The 21372-nt window shown below is 34.4% G+C and overlaps 1 protein-coding gene across 2 annotated transcripts in view; it reads right to left on the bottom strand.

The window, feature by feature from the left end:
- The window catches only part of msps (msps cytoskeleton-associated protein 5), a 56065-nt gene that overhangs the window by 17577 nt on the left and 17116 nt on the right, over positions 1-21372 (bottom strand). For both annotated transcript variants that reach the window (XM_072527341.1, XM_072527342.1), the window contains exons 6-16: positions 19386-19580; positions 16547-16727; positions 16125-16373; positions 13086-13281; positions 12142-12540; positions 10338-10558; positions 6898-7269; positions 6596-6775; positions 5258-5586; positions 1231-1478; positions 782-1019 (exon numbers count right to left, since the gene is read on the bottom strand). In XM_072527341.1, the coding sequence (XP_072383442.1) occupies positions 782-1019; positions 1231-1478; positions 5258-5586; positions 6596-6775; positions 6898-7269; positions 10338-10558; positions 12142-12540; positions 13086-13281; positions 16125-16373; positions 16547-16727; positions 19386-19580 (2808 nt within the window). The remainder of the gene's footprint in view (positions 1-781; positions 1020-1230; positions 1479-5257; positions 5587-6595; positions 6776-6897; positions 7270-10337; positions 10559-12141; positions 12541-13085; positions 13282-16124; positions 16374-16546; positions 16728-19385; positions 19581-21372) is intronic.

Genomic DNA, 21372 nt, shown 5'->3' with positions numbered 1-21372 from the left:
AACGTACAATTTGACCAGACGTAAAATAACTTATAACGTCAAATGTAAGTTTTATGTCAACATAAAATGTCGTTTCAAGTCGAAAATCACGTTCCACGCATAGACGTATATATTAACATAGACCGAGCAGTCTGTAGAGCGTAATGACGACACCATCTTTGTCTTCGTTGTTAGTTGTGTCTCTGTCTTACATCAAGTAAGTAAAGCAGCATCTCTTTTTAGTCGGGAGAGATCGAATGAGGAGTTTCAATGCGATAGATAGAGACAGATCTAATAAAAGCAAAAGATGTTGTCGTCGCTGCTCGTTGTTGGTATGCTCAGTGTATGTTAATATATACGTTTTGGTTCCACGGCGTGTCATCAACAGTTCAGCGTCAAGTCAGCTACGTGTCAACGTAAAGGGAACCAACTTCATACTGACACGGTCGACAGAGACGAATGATCAAAGTGTTATGTTCCCAAGTAAGTAGGGGACTTTGAAACACGGAGCACCTTGAGACATTGTTCGTATTTCAAATTCTGGAGGGTAAATTAGAACCTGTTACTGTCAGTGGCACTTCGGTCGACACCAGAACTATTCATCTTTGTTTCGTTATAACCTCAGCTGTAGTTTGGACGCGGCTGAGGAAATTGTGTTTCTGTGTGACAAAACTAAATTGTTACGTTAAAACACATTTCAAACTGATATACCTACATGCAAAAACAGGACAAATAAAAAACAAATTTGTGTTTCATTGTGTCCCGTGCTCCCCTACTTGCTACTGAAAGATGTGCAACTTACCTTATTTATGAGGTACGGAATAAACGCAGACGCTTCATTTTCCAGCATTCGGTATTTTGTATCTATGAGCATATTAAAAACGAATTGTAAATACTCAAGGCCCTTCAGGAGAACTGAAGGATTGGTATCGAAAAACCGCAATGTTAACCACTTTAGTATAAGATCCAAATTTGACATAAGTGCTTGACTGTTGCCGGCTAAATCATCGGTTAGCGACTCCAGAGCTTTGATGTGGTATCTACAATTAAAAACAAAGATATGCTGAAATCATTATCAGAACGTAGTACCAGTACTATAATTTATATTAGCAACAAATAAAAATGTAAAATTCTGGCTTTAAAAACGATTGAACAACTATAATATTTTGAAAATTCGGTACAACGACATTTGTTCTACATAAATAGGAAGAAATAAAGAAAAAATTATTGTTTTTACTCAGACAAATATACCTGAAATCCGAATGGAACATGTTAGACATAAGTGTTTTATTAACATTTGCTGCCGCCATCTGATCCTTTAGCAAATCAACGAATTCTTCTCTCGGCTGTGTGAAATTCCACTTTAAAACCTTTAACTTCTGTTCGTCGATGGTTCTTTGGTGTTTCAAATTATTAACAACCAACAATGGTGAAGTATCAATATCGTCTTCTTTCTTGCGGCTAGTTGCTGCTGGCGCAGCCTTTGCTGTAGTCGCAGACTAAAAACAAGAATGAATAAATATATAAATACAAATAAAAAATTGATTTATAATAAAAGTTTTTAATAATGAAATTCAGTGTTACGGTTCTTCTCAGAGTCTTTTTTTAGTTGTGATCTATTGTTTTAGATATATAGGATTTATTGCATGTAATTTGATATCCATTTGAAAGGATTGTATTGCATTTTGAATTAAAAAACAAAACTTGTATTTGTAAGTACTTACAAAATTATTGTACATTGTTTTAGTTGAAAATAAATCCACTACGCCAAAAAGGAGTATTGGTCAAAGTCTTGATTAGAATGGACACATCTATAAATTCCCTGCATTAACTTTCTATTTCATATTTTTATCATGTTCTACATACCACATACAAGTGGTTCTTCCACTTGTATGTGGTATAATGTCACCAATACATTGTTCTTCTTCGTCGTCCGATACTTCTTCTGCCGAGTGGTGACTTATCTCTTGCTATTTTGACGACACGGGTCTCCTCCATTCGGCTTGTGGTTATGCCATTCTTTTTTTCTATTTTGTGTCCATTCATTTATACACTGTACGTTACATTTCCTTCTAATGTCTTCACTTCTCTTTCGATCTCTCAGCGTATTTCCTGCAATTCTTTTCAGTACTCTCATCTCTGCAGTTTCCAGTAGCATTTGCGTTGTGGCTGTGTCGGGTCTTGTTTCTGAGGCATTCCCAGGTATTTTATTTCCATTACTTGTTCAATACTGATGCCATCCATTTCTATTTTACATCTGGTTGGCTCTTTGCTGACTACTATTGTTTTAGTTTTCTGATATGATATTGTCATATTAAATTCTTTTGCTCTTATCTTAAATCTGTGGACCAGTCTTTGCAGACTATCTTCATCTTGGGCTATCAATATTGCGTCGTCTGCATAACAGAGTATTTTTATTTCTTTGTTTCCCATTCTGTATCCTCTTCCTTTGTTAACGCTTTTGATGATTTCATATTATCGTCTTATTCCGCTGCCTATTTCTAGGTTCTGTAAGTTGTCCATCTATTCTGACTTTCATTTTGTTATTTTGGTAGAAGTTTTCGATAGTTTTTATAATATTTAGGGGAACTTCTCTATTATACAGAAAATGGATTACATCTTTTGAGTCTTACTTTGTCAAACGCTTTCTTTACGTCAATCAGACACAGAAATGCTGGTCTATTATACTCTAGTGATTTCTCAGTCATTTGCTTTATAACAAATATTGCATTTGTACACGATCTTCCACTACGAAAACCCTGTTGTTCATCTGCTAAAGTTATCCTCTGATTTATTAGCACATGTAAAATTTTAGTTGTAAATTTTAGCGTAGTATTTAACAAGTTTATACCTCTGTAGTTTTTTGGCTGTTTTTTTATTTCCTTTTTTGAATAGTAGAATTAGTTCGCTCGTTCTCCATTCTTCCGGTATTTTATTGTGTTTTATAATTGTATTAATTAATACAGAAGAACAAGACAAAAGAATAAAAAAAAAACAATAAACACGCAGGATAAGGAGAAATATTGTAAGAAAGAGAATTGAAATATTGTAAGAAAGTAAGATTGAGAAGATTTATAAAAATATAGAAAACTTCAACAGAGAGAAAGAATTCAGAGCATTCAATAAAAAAGTTAACATCAACAGAAAAGGCAACTACAAACCAATGCAGAAGTCGGAATGGTGACCCTATTAACAACAAGGAAAGATGTGTTGAATAGATGGGTGGAATACTTTTATCAGGCACTTAATATAGAGAAAGAAGAAGAAAATCTGGAAGACGAAAGAGATGAGGTGAGAGGAACAGGCGAGAGAGAAGAGGAACCACCAACGTATCTGAAATTCAAAACCGCCGGTCGCTTCATTGTTTCAAAATTATCTGTTACATTTTTTATTTGAAACATTTTTTTCTACGGTGTACAGATTCTTGGTAAATCGATATTTTCCGCTCCCCCGCCCCTACGAGGAGGGGTTTTAGGGGAAAGCCCAGAGATAGGAGTAGTAAACTTTTTTACATATTTTTGGGGTCCCAAAATTGACATTCTCAGCAAAAGTCAGCTTGTTCGTATAATTTTTAGAGGTTCAGTGCAGTGGCATTTTCGTCTCTGACGACTGGAGTAATGCTTTTTGAATATTATGAACATATTTGATGATGTAATATGTTGATTTTCTTTAAGCAATAATCATTGACATACAATTTTTTTGAGAAGAACTATGACACTATAACTCGGATAAAATAATTTGTCAGTTTCTTTTCCAATATTAAATAAATTATGCACACAGACAATATTATACATACACACATGTCCAAAAGTTTGGAATACGTACAAATAATATATCTACGCCTATGGTGGTTTTAAAACTGTTGTTGATATTCATTGTAGAGGGTTTTTTAAATGAAAATGATAAAAAATTTAAATCGTTTTTGTATGATTTTGATCACATTCAACTGATTAGCGTATTTACACATTATTTCAGTCTTTGTTTAAATTTGAATTGAGCCGTTTAAAAATGCCTAAAAACGTGATATCTCATTTTGACAGATCCAGAGTAATTGCTTTGTTACAACAGGACTTTAGTCAAAGTTATATCGCGAATATTGCTGATGTTACTTAGAGTGCTGTATCGAAAATTGAAAAAAATTCCAAGATACAAATGACGTCAAGAATCGTCCCAGAAGTGGTAGAAATCGATGTACAACAGCAGCACAAGACCGGCAAATAACATTTATAGCTCGTAGAAATCGTCTGGAATCTACAAAAGTGGTATATCCAGAGAAGTTTCTAGGCTTCAAGGACTGAATATTTCACGGCAAACAATAGCACGCAGACTAAATGCGGTAAATTTGTATCGTAGAAGACCGCTACGTGTTCCTCAACTAACCTACCAACACAAAATAGTAAGGTTGCAATGGGCTAGAGAAATGGTGCATCATGATCCTAACTGGAATATCGTGATGTTCTATGATGAGTCAAAAATTGACTTGGTATCTGATTCGCGAAGAACACTGGTTTGGAGGGCCCAGGACGACAAGCCCCACTAGAAACAGCTAAACCGCGTGTCCCATTTGAAGGTGGCAGTATTATGGTTTGGGGTGGTATTATGAGTGGTACACGGACGTCACTGCTGGTTCTGAAGAGAAGAGTCACTGGTGCTGTATACATCAAGGAAGTTTTAAATCCTGTCGTACGTCTATTCCGAGGGGCAGTAGGTGATGAATTTGTGTTTATGCATGACAACACACCTCCTCATCGAACATCAGCAGTACAGAATTTTCTTGAAGAAGAAGGAATATCTACATTACAGTGGCCCTCGAATTCCCCCGACATGAACATTATTGAATATGCTTGGGACATTCTCAAAACACGCATCAAGAAGCGAAACAATCACCCTATTACACTTCGAGAACTTAAAGATGCTGCTCGTGAAGAATGGGATAGAATTCCGCAAGCCCAGCTCGACCAGTTAATCGGCAGTATGCCAAATCGCCTACAGGCTTGCATACAGGCCAATGGAGGAAATACCTATTATTAGTTTTATTAAAAATTATTTTTTCTATACCAATTTATTTTTAAATGTAAGTTTTACACTCCAAGAAAATAAATATATTTTTCGCATATCGTTTATCTGGTTTTGAGATTTATTTAGTATTGTTGAGAATTGAAACAAAATGATGTTTAACTATTCAGAAGATTTTATATATAAAAATCAATAAAAAGATGAAATATTCCAATATTCCAAACTTTTGGACATATGTGTATATTATACAATACATATTTACCTTAGATTTGACGGCATTTTTAGCATTAGCAACAGGTTTTGTTCCTCTCACTACCTTATCCTCTTTTTCTGGAGCCTGCTTTTTTGTAGGTAATGGTTTGACTGGTAAGTTGGGTCTCACTTTTTCTAATGCCGCCACAATGACAGTTTTGGAACCAGGTTTCAATTTTTCGGTTTGTTTAACCATGTTTTCATACCCTAAATGTATCATAATACCTAAAATTGCTTCCTGTGCATTTTTTCGAACGTCGGCGTTTCTATCCTCCAAATTGCTGTAAAGGTGAGGTATACACACGACTAACTCTTCCTTTGGTATCTGTTTAGGGGGAACTGGAAAAAATGAAATAATATGTTTAGGCAATTTCTTTGGGTTTCTATGTTGTGAAGTAAAAAAAAGGTTATAGCGCGGTTACCAATCTGCTTACGAAAAAAAAGTAAAAATAGATTACAAATCGTTAAACGTGGAGATTTAAGGCTCCACGTCGCTAATTAGAATTAACGATTGGTGTAAGAGCATTAGGCTCATTCCTCTAATTAGGTAACAGCGAGCATTAGTTGTATTGTAGCGTTTCATTTTTCTGTCCCTCAAAATTTTTTTAGTGCTGTACCAAGATGTGACGACACCAAGTGTTAAGTTCCCATATAGGGAAGTACCTAATAAAAATATCTTACCTTAAATTAGACTGGATAAACGTATAAATAAGACCAGACGCTATGATTTGGTCAGAGTAGTTTTGGTGTCCAATGTAGACCCTTGTTGATTAACCTTTAAAGTTGTTTTAAGTATAGTTTCAGTAGTGAAAAACCCACGATTGTAGTAAATTTAATTATTTTTTTAGCCCCATTTGTTGAAACAAACTATAGAAGTATTTTTCTTATTTCCTAGGGTTTTTTCAATACACGTTTCAATGCATGGCCGATTACTGAGCCTGCCCTTATTATCTCATCAAATTCTATATTCCTTTTTTTTCTGTCAACGAGAAGAGGGTAAAGTACCCTTGCTTTCTACACTTTTGAACGCCCACCGACTTCTGGCGTTAGCATAAGGGCCGATGAGGTAAATGCCTCCTTTCAATTCACCGCTGGCCGATCCTAATAAGTGTAAATATATTAAATAAACGATTCTTGTTTTTTACGGTGAATTAGGGACACATTGTATAACTAATGTTATTATTGAATTCGTACTTCTTTTAATTATTAATAAGTTACGCCTTTTTGAGAATTTTATTTATTTGAATTATACGTGTATGTTCAGTGAATAGACTATAGCTGTACAAGTGAATTAAACAAAATATTTTATGTATTGATCTTCGATATAAACATTAATTTATCAACTTACTTTTTGGAACATTTTCGGCCAGCCAATTCCAAAGTTCAATTCTTAGTGCGGGAGAACCAGACTTCAACGCATCTGCGATCATTTCACCGTCGAAAAATTCCTTGTAACCACATTGCTCGGTAAAAGTATTTATAGTCTCCAGTGCCGCAGCCCTCAAAGCAGCCTTGCTATCTCCCAAACCTTAATAACAAACAAATAAAATATATATATATATATATATATATATATATATATATATATATATATGTATATATATATATGTATATATATATATATATATACATTTTGTTGAAATGGCTTACCCTGTAACACTCCTGGAAAGAATGCCCTGACATACTGTTTAAACGGTGGTCCCATGGCCTTGGCAATGGCTTCACAAAGCGCTAACGCCGACATAGCAATTTTGACGTTGCTATCTGTTAACCTAACACCTAAAGCTTGGGGCAAATCACCTAAATTTGATTTTATGAATTTAGTATCGCTAATTATAGTTGCCACTTTGGCCACGGCCTCATTTCGCACTTTCCAGTTCTTATCGCTTAGTTCTGTTAGAATAGTATCAGTTATTTGACTGCTGATGTCCACTCTGGGAATGAGATCTTGGATATTTACTTGTTCTGGCTCGTCGTCTTCTACCACATCTAGACTGTCTGTGCTTGCTGACTTCACCACACCTAAAAAGGAATTCGGGGTTTTAAAATTTTTGGTACACCACAAACAAATTACCGAATTTAATTTCAATTATTTAGATATACCTGCAAGTAGACAATGATATTATATTTAGATTAAATGAATTTCAAATAAGTTTGCCGCTCGTAATATATAGAAACGTATGTATGTTATAGAAACACCTTCTCTTGGGTTAGCAACTCCTGTGAGTCTTGCGTTGCCATGATGTAAATATGTTTAAAACTACAATATCATTTAAATTGATCAACAAAGTTAACATCATTTAAAGGGTTTTTACAAACATATTTAGTTGCTTCACTCATGTACACCTGGTAACAGCACTGATGATGGACTTATTAGTCCGAAAAATACTGTAATGTAACCCGAAAGGGCATTTTTAGAATATATATACCTTTTATAAAGGATTTTTTAAATACTATTTCTTTAAAACCTCTACAATTTTCACTATTGGCCAACTGATCTGAAAATGCCCATATCGACACAAAAGGAAATGTATAAATATGAGATATTTTTAAGTCACAGGTTAGTCTTGATTCGGCTCCCATACAGGGTCTTCTGTACCCTGGGAGCCCTTTGCCGGGGCTCTGCTCCTGTTTTACGAACCTAGACTCTTGGCTGGACTCTTTTCACCTTTAAAAATTATTTCATTAGCGATGTAAGAATTAATGATAATCCGTCAAAGATGGAATCTACGCAGAGAGCACTTCGAATTGGTTAATCGAAGTCCCTCTGTAAGGCATCGTGGGAATGGATAAGTGGCCGTAGTGTTCTAGGCCCTTCCTTCCCTCTTGGTAATAGTATGAAGATGACAATATGTACTCTTGTTGTACTTCTAGTGGTATTTATATCGCTCAGGTATCTTTTCTTTTCAGTTAGAATTTTCTTAGACCTAATTTTTGCATTATCTTTCAGTTATATTATAAAGAAAAGAATGGTTATCATTTGTTTATAATAAATTACTGTCTTCAATTTCTGATATTCAGGATTTCACACGATACGAATAAATGATTTCAGTAAATAGCTTATTAATAATATAGATCGAAGTTTATGATCAAAAATAATATCAGCTCCAGTGTCTTGTGTTTTAAATGAGTGTTAAGAGTTGATCAAATTAGCCTATTCAGTTTATTATACAGTGCTAGTCAAAAGTCCGTTCCTCTCCCGTATCTTTTGAATGGTTATACTTATATACTTATAATAATGAAATTTGGAGGGTTAATAAACAGACGAGGGCTTCTTAACTAGTCATAACAAGTGACGTAATAATGACAGATGACGTTACAGTGCCACTGTGACAGCTAATTTTAAATAGGACTTTATGGCAAGTGATACCTCGTTTGAAAGACGTTTAAATTTTTACAAAGGCAGAATGGTACGTACTGTAGCCGACAAAGTAGCAGCTGTGTTAATAATTGGTGAACGTGAAAATAATTTCCATCAGCAGAACGTCTTTTTAATGAAAGGTACCTCGATCGCCCTACATCAAGAGCTTATTTGAGGAAGCTTCTTCGGAACTTTAAACAAAGAGGTAGTGTTCAAGATGTCAAACGATCTGGTCGACCAACAATTAGTGATGACAAAAAAATTGACATAATTTAAGAAATGGTAGTGAACCCTTCCGCTTCTACAGCCCAAGTTGCATTTATCTATGGAATCAGTCAAAAGACAGTACACCGAGTGTTGGCTGAAAACAAATTTCATCCATACAAATTAAAAATTGTACCACCAACTTTCAGCTGATGATCCCGACCGAACACTAGAATTCTGTGAAAATATGTCCAATAAAATTAACCAACAGCCCGATTACATAAAAACAATTTGTTTTAGTGACGAAAGTACTTTTTTCTCTCAATGGAAATGTTAACACACACAATGTGAGGTATTGGAGTGACACGAATCCTCACGTCTTTCGTGAAACACATACTCAATTTCCAAAAAAAAAATAAATGTTTGGCTATTTTGGGAAACCACATAGTTGGACCTGTTTTTCTCAATACTAACTTAACCGGTGAAGTGTATTTGTAGATGTTACAAAATGCAATTGAACCGTTAATACTTGAAATTCTGGAGGATAATCCAGATAAATTCGGCAACTTGGAAATAACGTTTCAACAAGATGGTGCTCCTGCACACCATTATGGTGCAGTAAGACGTTATCTAGATGAGGAATATCGTGGTAGATTGATTGGACGACGAGGTACGATAGAATGACCAGCTCGTCCACCGGACCTCACACCATTAGATTTTTTTCTGTGGGGATACTTGAAATCTAAAGTTTACGCTACAGCACCCGACAATGTTGACATTTTGAAATAACGAATTGGTGAAGAATGTAGGGCAATTTCCCCCGACACATTTGAACGAGTACGGCAAGAGTTTAGAAATAGGATACAATAACTGTTCAAAAGATACGAGGGGGGAACGGACTTTTGACTAGCACTATAATTTTGTCTTTAGTTTGTTGGATGATGCCTGGATATATATATATATATATATATATATATATATATATATATATATATATATATATATATATATATATATATATATATATATATATATATATATATATATATATATATATATATATATATATATATATATATATATATATATATACAGTTTAAATAACGCATTTATTATTATTAGCTTCCTATTCTCACAAAACTGCATTAATGCTTACAAAATTGAAAACCTTAACATCAAAATATGACTTTTAAAAGGAAACGTAACAAGATAGAAGACTAATCGATTCTAAAATTTCAAAATCTTCTTTAAAATCTGTCACTTAAAAAATTTATTCGTTCAGATCACATTCTGAAAAAAAAAATTGTAATAGTAAATACAAAGTATAGCTCTGTTATATCGAACACGTTCACTTTTATAGAATATACATTATCTACAGTTAGCTGTGACTTAAACAAAAAGAAAAAAACAAAGCATGTCTATGTCCAGCAGTGCACTCAAGTCGTTTAGTCATGAGCGTATACACATTTATACACATTGCTGGTCGAAGCATAATTACATAATTTTGTGCCTATATACAGCTTACCTCTTGTTGGGGGAGGAGGCTTCTCGCCTTCATACTTATCACATTCAGCGTTGATTTGATCTCGTAGTGCCGGCTTTTCGTTTTCGAAAAATACGTTTAGAGTCGCACCCATGTATAGGTACATAATTCCTAACAACGAGACGGCCGTTTGCCTTACTGCTGGATTCGTGGAGCTCAAAGCTTTCTTGCAGTTGTCGATTAGAAATTTGACGTTCAAATTGCTGCAAATAAAAAATAGTTATAATTTGTGCTCCATTATTTTGTAAACAACAATAAATTCCGAAAGATATAAAACATTGCGCTACCATTATATCGTCGTTAGGTATGAAATACCTCCAATGTGTAAAGGCTATAGCGGGACAAGATGGTCAAAAGTGCCCCCGCACCGATCAGCACCGCGACTTGTGCTTTCAATAAAGCATATAAAAACATGACTTCATACAAATTTTTAGCTGCCCAGAGGCCATAGAACCTCTTAAATCTAAAAAAAAAGCTTTTTCGACTTTATTTTTTTTTTGGACGCAATTTTGCTTTAAAAAATCTGAAGAAATTCATGAAGATGTATCTTTCGAATACAAAATAGCCTGATTTTTTTTCAAATTTTTATATTGAAAATTAGGCCTAGGAAAAATCATTAACATTTTCAATAATTTCTTAGGTTATGCTAATAATTTTTGGCTGAGTTTTAAATACTAATTTTTTATGTATGTTTTTTCGTTCTTTTGAATGGCCAAGACAGAATTCTTCAACTCATTATCCAGGGTAAAGTATTTGGCAGGAGGAGACCGGGACGCCGTCGTATCACGTGGTTGAAAAACCTCCGACAATGGTTTGGAATGACCTCCGCGGAGCTGTTTAGCAAAGCAGTCAACAAAATCATGATAGCCTTGATCATCGCCAACATCCGGACCGGATAAGGCACTGAAGAAGAAGAACGTTACATTCTCTTCTGTCTTCACTTCTCTTTCGATCTCCCAGCGTATTTCCTGTAATTCTTCTCAGTATTCTCATTTCCGCCGTTTCCTGTGTCATTATTGGTCTTACACTGGCTTTATACATTCTTGACTTCATCTCAGTGTTAATGTGTCTGTTTCGCCATATAGTGTTATTAAGGCATTGTGCCAGTCTATTTGCTTTTTGTACTTGATCTCTCACTTCTTTGTCCAGGTCTCCATAGCTAGACAGTGTAATTCCCAGATATTTTATTTCCATTACTTGTTCAATACTGATGCCATCAATTTCTATTTGACATCTGGTTGGTTCTTTGCTGACTACTATTGTATTAGTTTTCTGAGATGAAATTGTCATTTTAAATTCTTTTGCTCTTATGTTAAATCTGTGGTCCAGTTTTTGCAGACAATCTTCATCTTGGGCTATCAATATTGCAGTTTTGTTGGGTGGATCGAGTAGCTCGACAGAACTGTTGCCGGTCCCAAGCCCGGATAAAGGAGGAGGGGGTCTCAAGCCAGGTTAGCACCCTACTGATAGACTTTAAAACCATACAGCTCATAGAAACAGGATCATGCCTCGGAACAAGTATAAATCCAAACGTCAAAATAAACATATTTTAAAGTAACATTGTTGCTTATTCCCAGCAAAAATAAAAATAGTAAATTTTAATGTAATATTGGCACCCAACGTGGGGCCTTATGTCGCCTCATCTTATAACACAGTGAATATGTTATATACTAGTGTATTTGTAAATTTAATAGGATAGAGGAAGAGATGAGGAATATGATACAAATCTGTGTATCAACGCCGACTTATCTACTACTGCGTTTTGTGTACAAATCATTATACTTACGAAAATCCAAATTCCTTTATAGCCCCTGACAACCAAGTTAAAGCCTCCTGTTGAACTTTCGGACTTTTTTGTCCGAAGGCAAAATCTAGAACCATATCGGATACTTGTCCAAAGCTAGTGGCCTCCGCTATGGCGCTTAACGTCTCAGCGACGGCGGCACCGTTCTTGGCATCCGAAAACTTTTCTGACAGGTCTGGCACGCAACAACTAGCTGTCGTTATTGTGAATTTCGTATTTTCGGCTAAGTATTTGATGACTTCTATTTTAGCTTTAAGTACTTGGACGTTGGTATCCTTAAGACCGGGCTTCTTAGCGAGGAATTTTACGATCGCTTGAGTTGGTACCGAGGGAGAGTTTAAGCCTTTTATTTCTGTTAAAAGTTGTTCTGCAGCTGCTAATCTAAAATATAAATGTTTGTTACATAAGCGACAATTAAAGAGAAGAGTAGAGGGCCATCGAAAAAAATCGTGTAGAATTTACATTTAAATAACGCTAGTTGACAATCCAGCATTTTACACATCATAAATGGAAAAACATGTGAAAGCGTAAAATAATACAGGAAATTTTTATACACAGCTCAATTCCTCCAATTACGATTTTTTACAATGACTTACTCTATGAAAACGTTTGACAGTTTTTTTTTAAATTTCTGATTAAGCTTTGGAGTTGTAAAAAATAAATAAACATTGTACATTAAAAAAATACAATTAAAAAAAATTCTGACATTTTGGATATAAATTACAGTTAATTTGTTAAAATGATTATAGCGATACACAAAAACTGTTAATAAATGTATTGATTTAAGGGCACTATTGGGAATACTGAAAACCAGTATTTATTCTTGAATAACGTTTTGTATATTATGTTAAACAGTAAATAGTTTTATTTTTCGATTCAGTGTTATAGTTAAACAGTATATTATAAAAAAAAAAGATAATACTAACCTTGCTTTCCAGTTGGTGCTGCCAATGTCCGAAACAACATTAGCAGATATGACATCGCTAACAATTCCCTCAGCTTCTTCATCGCCTAGTTCTCTTTCAACATTTTGTGAGGCAGATTTCGATAAACCTTTAGGCCCTTTCGATCTAACCACTGTGGCTGTACCTGAAGATATTTCTGGTTTCTTCTTTGCTGTTACTAATTGTGCAAAAAATAAAAAGTGCTACTGAAAATCTACATTAAAGCAAACCAAAAAAAAAGTAAATACGTACATCTGTTATGTGCATAGAACGCTTTTTTTTAGGATTAAATTAAATTTCTTTAGTACGGTAGATATAAACTAGACTGGAATATTTTTTATTTTAATATAAACTTAGCGACACTTATGCATACATGATGAGTTTTAAATAATACGCTAAATTGTAACTGTATGTTCAAAAGCAAAAAACAAATATTGACTCAACAATAATGGGTGTAAAAATTTAATTAGAATTATTTATGACTCACCCTGTTTAATATCATGTAATCTGTTGACTTAAATATGAAGTTTTTATGTTTAATGTGACATAAATAAATGTTTTAAAATAATTCTATGCACATAATTTTAAAAAGCAAGTAAAAAATTAAAACAACATAAACTGCTTTATACTACATATTTACAGAATCTTATTACGATAGTTTTGTAATAGCTTCTACACGAGATAAGAAATGTGAATATCTTAAAATGGTTAAACGTTAAAAACTGTGTTCAGACTTTATTAACAGGCAACGAATAAAGCTAACACTTAAATATCCAGCCTTAACTTTTTTATTTTTATTTTATTATAACCTTTATTTCAAAGGGTCAAAATATGCTAGATAATTTCTTGACAATCTACAGTGTTGTTGCCAAAGAAGCAGTTGCCTTGTTAGTATATAGAAAATTTAACTACTAAAAGTGGCGTAGATAAAAGAACACCCAGTAATGCAGAATTCATTACACTCTTTTGTATACATGTCAAAATTCAACCAGGTGAACATGTGTATAAAATAATAATATGTTAGACCTCCAGATTAAAATGAAGATGAGCGAAAGACGTAACTAGAATGAATAGGCGATGGGAAAGAGATTATTGGAATGGAGACTAAGGTAAGACAAGAGAAGTGTCCGTCGTTCTATCTACATTGTGTACTGACGATTTAAGAAAGCTAAATAAAAACTGGATGAGAGTTGCACAAGATAGATAGGGTGGGGAATACGAAGAAGAGGTATAAGTTAAGTAATGGATCTTCAAGTCTGGATGATGGGACATCCACGATCTTCACGATGTCGTCTGTACTCAGAAATATGTCTGGGCATACTCCCAATGAGATAATCTTTTTTGTCTTAAGGTATAGTATTCAGGCTGCTTATACCTCGTGCCGCTAGAGTCTGTGAAGGATAAAGTAAACGGCGTAATCTTCTTCCCATAACGTCCCAGACGTGTTCAATGGGTGAAAGATAGGAAGATCTACGGTGCCAAAGCAACAATTGGTCGCGCATTATCTTGTTAGAAAATAATGGTTACATCTCTTGGATGTAACTCACGCCGATAATGTTACCTTTGATGAACACCAGTGACTTGCTTCCATAAGCAATATCCCCCATATCATATTTCCAACAGTGTGATACACGTGCCTTTCCGTAGAAAATTGAGGATCTTGTCGTGTGAAGTAAATCCAAAACTTCTGATCCGCCGATAAACAGTTCGTATTGTAATAGTCCTTCCATTATCTCCAAACCATTGGTCTGCAATTGCCTTGTGGACATTAAGCGGTCCCGTAGAGACAAAAACCTAAGGGGGCTTGGATATAAAAAATATTGAAAGCATCTACCAAAACAACAAGATGGAAGTCACAATAAATGGACCATTTCCGGAAATTAAAGACACAGGCACCGAAATGCGACAGGGGGGCATTAAGGTCTATTTTTTTCCATTTAATCATGGATGAAGTCATCAAAAGCTCAAAAAAAGAGCATACAGAATGGGGAACAAAAAAGAAAAAATACACACTTATGCACACGATTAGCAATAGCGTCAGTATTGATCAAGGAAATAAAATATCTTGGATTACACTATCCAGTTATGGAGATCTGGGGAGAAGTAAAAGGTCGAGTATAAAAATATACTAAACAATAAGATGAAATAAAGGATTTATAAAGCCCGTATACGACCAATAGTGACATATGCCTGTCATTATTAGTCTTCAAGCAAGACCTGATATAGCCACAATATAAAGGCTACTGGAAACAGAGAAGATTCTGTTTAGTACAGGGTACTAAACAGAAAAAAGAATGGAATAATCACATAAGTAGATCGGAGGAGACCAGGCTGAGTGGAATAGCAAGAAATACAATCAAAAAATGGCGGAAAAAGTATCGTCAACCGCGCCGACCGCGCCAATTATGGATTGACAATCTTTCATCAAAATTACGTTTATTGTACGGTGTCGAAACATAGACTCTAGGAGTATACAGAACGAGTCGAATGGAAGCTTTCGAAATGTGGATATTACAGAGACTTCTGAAGATTTCATGGATATAAGGCAAGACGAATAAAAGTGTTGTAAATAATGATAAGAAAACTTTTATAAACCGTTCTGTCTGATCTGACCATTCAGAATTGAGCTTTCTGAACATGTAGAAATGAAATGATTAGAAATGAGTTGTTGATTCAATACTTTATAATCATTTTAAATTTGAAATTAACATTTGCGCTACTAAACGATCCCTATATCTCTATGATAGCATGGCAAACGTTTACCAAATGTATTATTTCAAATATCTTAATTATCTGAAAAAGAGTAGGCTCCCTTCTGTGGTAGGAGTAATTACAAGTTTGTGCAATTATTACAAAGGAATCAGAATAGAGTGATTTCAAACGGTTTAAGTAGCTAAAAGAGCTTTCTTAGTTACTTGCACCATCAATTCTAATTGTCTTATAGGCCGATTTTAAATAATAGATTAAATAATTACGAATCTTAAAAAGGAATAATTCTACAATCTACAAAAGTCAACTTACCAGCAGGTTTTTTGGCCTCTGGTTTGGCCGTTTTGGCAGGAGCCGGTTTAGCAGCAGCTGCGGCCGGTCGTTCCTTCTTTGCTCCAGGAGCCTTAACAACAATGACCGCATTATCACAGAACTCTTTGATCTTCGCCATTTTTAGATTGTCTTTTTCTAATTCAACCAAAAATGGACCGATCGTTTTTTCTCCTACCAGCTTCATTAGTGTTCCCAAGGCTTCTGCAGATGCTTCTCTGACAGCTGGATCTATGAAAAAATTATAATAATTAGATAGATAATGAATAAGAAACATTGGACACCAAACATACTTCATTGGACTAAGAAATACGAAAGAAAAAATATATGAAAAATAATGGTCAATTGAGATACAAAGGAAAAAAGGATATATCAAAATAATGATGTGAGTTTTCAGCACTTACCTGATTCGTTTATCGTTTTGGTTAATACACCTGTTAGCGCTTTCAGTAATTTTTTATTAACGGTGGTGGAAACCGTTTTTGTAAATGCTCTTGCCAAGAACAGTGATGTTTCCATTTTAACTGAGGGGTTTTTATTGTTAAGGGCTTCCACAACATCTTCTAATATCGCTTCAAGATTTGTCTGTAATATATATAAAAACTTGTAAATTATTAAAAAAAAAGTCTTGGGAGTTGACAAAAGTGACAAAAAGTTGACATAAGAAGACATGTTTCTTTCAGAATCAAAATAAAGTAAAAAGTATTAACAGTGATAAGTATTTACAAACTTTGCGGACGATGTAGTGTTAATGGTAAGAACTGAAGTGAAACTGCTGAGGATTTTCTAACTCTGAAGCAAAGGCTAAACAGGATGGACTGATTATTAATTAGCAAAAAATAAAATATATGGAAATTGGGCAGACCACATATGAAGACACATAACTGAAGACTACCACAAACAACGAGAGTAAAGATTATTGCTTCAAAAAGGTAACGAAGTTTGAGTATCTAGGAGCAACCCTAAAAAGTAAAGGGGAGAATAAAGTCAAGAAATTGAGAAGCGGATTTCTAGAGGAAGAAAGACGGTCTGGAGCTCTAAACAAACTACGAAGCAAAAAACATCTCCAGAGAGTCAAAATTGAGATTATATCGAATAGTGATCCAACCCACAGTCCTGTACGGAAGCGAAACAATGCAGAGATAGGAGAGCTGTACGGGAAACCAAAAATTAGCCAGATAGTCAGGTCAAAGATACTTAGATGGTTAGGCCATCTTGCGAGAATGGCTGATGGAAGGTGGGCATAAGCCCCTCGCTGTTGAGAGGGGAGGAAAGAAAGAGGAGAAGAGGACGACCAAGAAAAAAGTGGTTAGAAGCTTGTAAGACCTACAAACAATTGGAATAACAAATTGGAGAACTGCGGCCATGAACAGAAGAAAATGAAGGAAAACAGTGGAAAAATTCCAAGCCATTGGTCTGTAGGGCCTGTTGAGCTATGTATATAAGTATTCACAAAGGCACTATGAAAAAGAAAAGAATTAATTTAGTCTGTAAATCGTTTATACTACACTCAGGTGCAAAAAAATCGATCCATGGGTATTATTTGCTGAAAAAAGAAAACGTTTGAAGGTATTAGTTTTAAATCAGGTATATATGTAAAAGTATATGTTAGATTAAAATATTTTTTACAGATTATCCAAAAAAATCATTTATTTATAGAGACATACGCCAAAACTCAAAAATACAAGAATATTCAAAACTTTCTGAAATTAAGAAAAACATTGATAATAAATCAATATCTAGTGTTTCCCCCTCGGGCCCTTATAACAGCCTGTACACATCTAGGCATTGAAGTAATTAACCTCTGGATATCAAATTGATCCAATTGGTCCGATATTTCTTGAAGAGCCGCTGTAAGTTCAGCCAAGTTGTTTGGACGGGGTACTCGTGCTCGAAGACGTCTTCCCATCATATGCCATAGATGTTCTATGGGATTGAAAGCGGGACTGCAAACTGGCCAGTTCATACGGACAATTCCCACCTCCTCTATATATTGGTTGACGATTCTAACATGGTGAGGACGCGCGTTGTCGTCCATATAAATAAAATTAGGTCCAATGAAAGGAGCAAAAGGTACCACATGCTGATCTAAAATACTTGTTATGTATCTTGCAGCAGTCATAGAACCTCTATCTACAATAACTAAATCAGTATGGGCTTCTGAACTGATACCAGCCCAAACCATAACGGAGCTCCCCCGATAACTTATTCTTTCCGCAATATTACATTGAAAATATCGCTCTCCATGTCTTCTCCAAACCCTTTCTCGGCCGTGTGGTGACCTTAGACAAAATCTGGACTCATCTGAGAACAATACATTGCTCCAATCTGCATCACTCCAGTTTTCATGTTCTCTTGCCAAAGCAAGGCGAGCTCTGCGATGTTCTATGGATAGTATTGGAGATTGGGCTGGCCTTCTGGATAATAAATTACCTTCTACAAGTCGTCGACGAACTGTCCATCTGCTTACATCCACATTTCTCACTTCGCTCAGACGATTTGCCAGTTCAACTGAAGTTAGATGCCGATTTCTCAAACATGATGAGACCAGAAATCGATCATCTCTTTAGCATGTTACCCTTCTACGATCTGATCCTGGTCTTCTTGTGAAGTTACCGGTGTCGCTAAAATGCCGAACTGGTCTTTGAACCGAAGATCGACTAACACCCAACATTTCAGCTGCATAATATTGGCTACGACCATCTTGAACTAAAGTCACCGCCCCTGCAGCATCTGTCGGAATTAGAGACATTTAGGAAGGATAATTAAATAAAAATATAACACGTTTTGAAAATAAAATCACTACACTAGTATGGTTGTTGAATTAAAAACAACATTCAATAAATATCTACTTGCTTCAGACCCTTTTTGCCAAAAACCTGAAATACCAATTTGTTTTAAGAAATATAAAAAGCAATATTAAAAATATTATTTTATTTCTCGTATACGAGGGTACACCTAAATTTACATACGTAATTTAATGTCTCTAAAATTATACAACTTCAAATAAATAAGAAATAAAGAATGGATCGATTTTTTTGCACCTGAGTGTACTTTTAAGATATTTTTGAATGCGATAATTGAAGGTTTAGAAACATTATATGTCCTCTTGAGATTAATTGGGTACGTCTCTGATCGAAAGAATTCCATATAGTCACGGATTCGTTACAATGCCATCTACCACGTTATAACGATAAAAAGTAAAATTCGCTTTGATTCCGAATGACTTTAAAAATAGCTTACCGTTAAATACACAGCGTCGATGGCGTCCCTCAATGCCGTAAGGACGTTTTGTTTTTTCTCTTTGAATTTTTCCAAGATCGCTGGAATGCAGAATCCGGCGTACGTCTGGAATTTCTTTTTTAAGCCGCTGGCAAGCCCTGCGATACATCGACCGGCTATGGCCACGCATACTACGTTACTGTCCTTTTGTACTACCTGAAAAAAATGCATTTTTTAATAAATAATTATGAATGCCATTCACTGAATGCATAAAAATACTTTATTATTCAAAGTACCATTACAAAATGTAATTTAATGTACTTCAAAAATAAAAGCTTACTGGAACATGAATACAATATCATCACATGAGTAAACTTTCATTATTTCGAAGGTTATTAGAGTTAACCAATGATAAAAAAAACTTGAGTTCTGACTTAATTTACCGATACAAAATAGCAAATTGATTTGTGTCTGAAAATGCTCAAATTAGAAAAAGGAAACAGTAAATAAATTTAATGAAGAAAAGTCGCGTTCAAATTATCGTAACTAAAGTAATCTAAGTTTACCAAAATAGGGATACATAACACTGAAAAATATGATCATGAACTGAAGTGGCGTAGCATCCTAAATTTCCTTAAAGGAAGATAATAAAATTATGAGCTATTATAATCACTGAGTATTAATAGTGAATATGACAAGAACAGGGAAATAAACCCCACAAATCGTGGTTTTACTTTTCACTTATAAGCAAATATTCGACAGTCAAGTATGATCGTAAGTGATTAGTATTCGTTTCAAAAAACTACAAAAAAATTAACCAAATCATTTATATTGTAAAGTTACAAATTAGTAATTGTATTGCTCTTTTTACGTTGTGTATCTATCCTTTGTCAAAGAGAAATCATATATTTCTAACCAATCAGGCATTATAACAATATATCGCTTTTTAAAATCCAAATGAAATTGTTATATACGGGAAAACATTTTGTTGTTCCTTGAATATTTTTGCTTTTAAATTATTTATAAATCGATACAAAAACAAATACCATATTCGAAAATGTCAAATTGATACTTGAATAAAATTATATTCATTCAAAAAGGATAAGATATAATTTTATTTTAGATGACAACATCGACTAGTTTAAGTCAATGACCAAATTAATTATTAACATCATTATTAATAGAATAGCTATTTTTATTTTGGGTTTTTATAGATAATAAAGTGCAAATTAAATAAATATAATCGTGACATATTATAATAGTTAATATTTATTTAATAACTATATTAAAAATGAAAATATTTGGAAACATACTTAATATTATTAAAAATAAATATGTGAAATAGTTAAAATTTAATAAACCAATTGTCGGATACTCTTGTATAAGTTGAGTTGACTATAAAATTAAGAGTTGTATTAAGGCCGTTTAACTCTTATGTTACCGACCGGATACCCGGATACTAGAGATGCCATGGCGGCACCACACTTCGCTATGTGTTATTTGCTATGTGTTATTCGTTATGCGTTATTCGTTATAAAAACAGCTGAAACACTCAAAGAAATGGGAGAATTAGGGACGGAAGAAATGCTTAGAATTTGCAATGAGATCTTCAATACCGGAAAGTGGCCAAATGACTGGGGTAAACTCACGTTTATTCCCATATATAAAAAAGATTCACCGACAGATTGCAGTAATTACCTACCGTACAGTAGCATTGATATCACACGCGAGCAAAGTACTTCTAACCATCATCAATAAAAAACTAAAATCAATTCTCTTACCACAAATTCCCCAAGAACAATGCGGATTCGTCCCAGGTAGAGGAACAAGAGAACCTATTCTTAATATTCGTCAAATTATCGAAAAATCTCGAGAGTTTAACATAGTAACATATTTATGCTTTGTTGACTATTCCAAGGCCTTCGATACCGTAAAATGGGATAAAATGTGGCATATACTTAGAGAAATGGGAACGCCAGAACATCTAATCTATTTATTACAAAAACTA

Source organism: Diabrotica undecimpunctata, chromosome 3 (genome assembly GCF_040954645.1).
Source record: "Diabrotica undecimpunctata isolate CICGRU chromosome 3, icDiaUnde3, whole genome shotgun sequence".
Taxonomy (NCBI): domain Eukaryota; kingdom Metazoa; phylum Arthropoda; class Insecta; order Coleoptera; family Chrysomelidae; genus Diabrotica; species Diabrotica undecimpunctata.
Note: the sequence above shows the minus strand (reverse complement) of the source record. Positions and strands in the feature narration are given on the sequence as shown.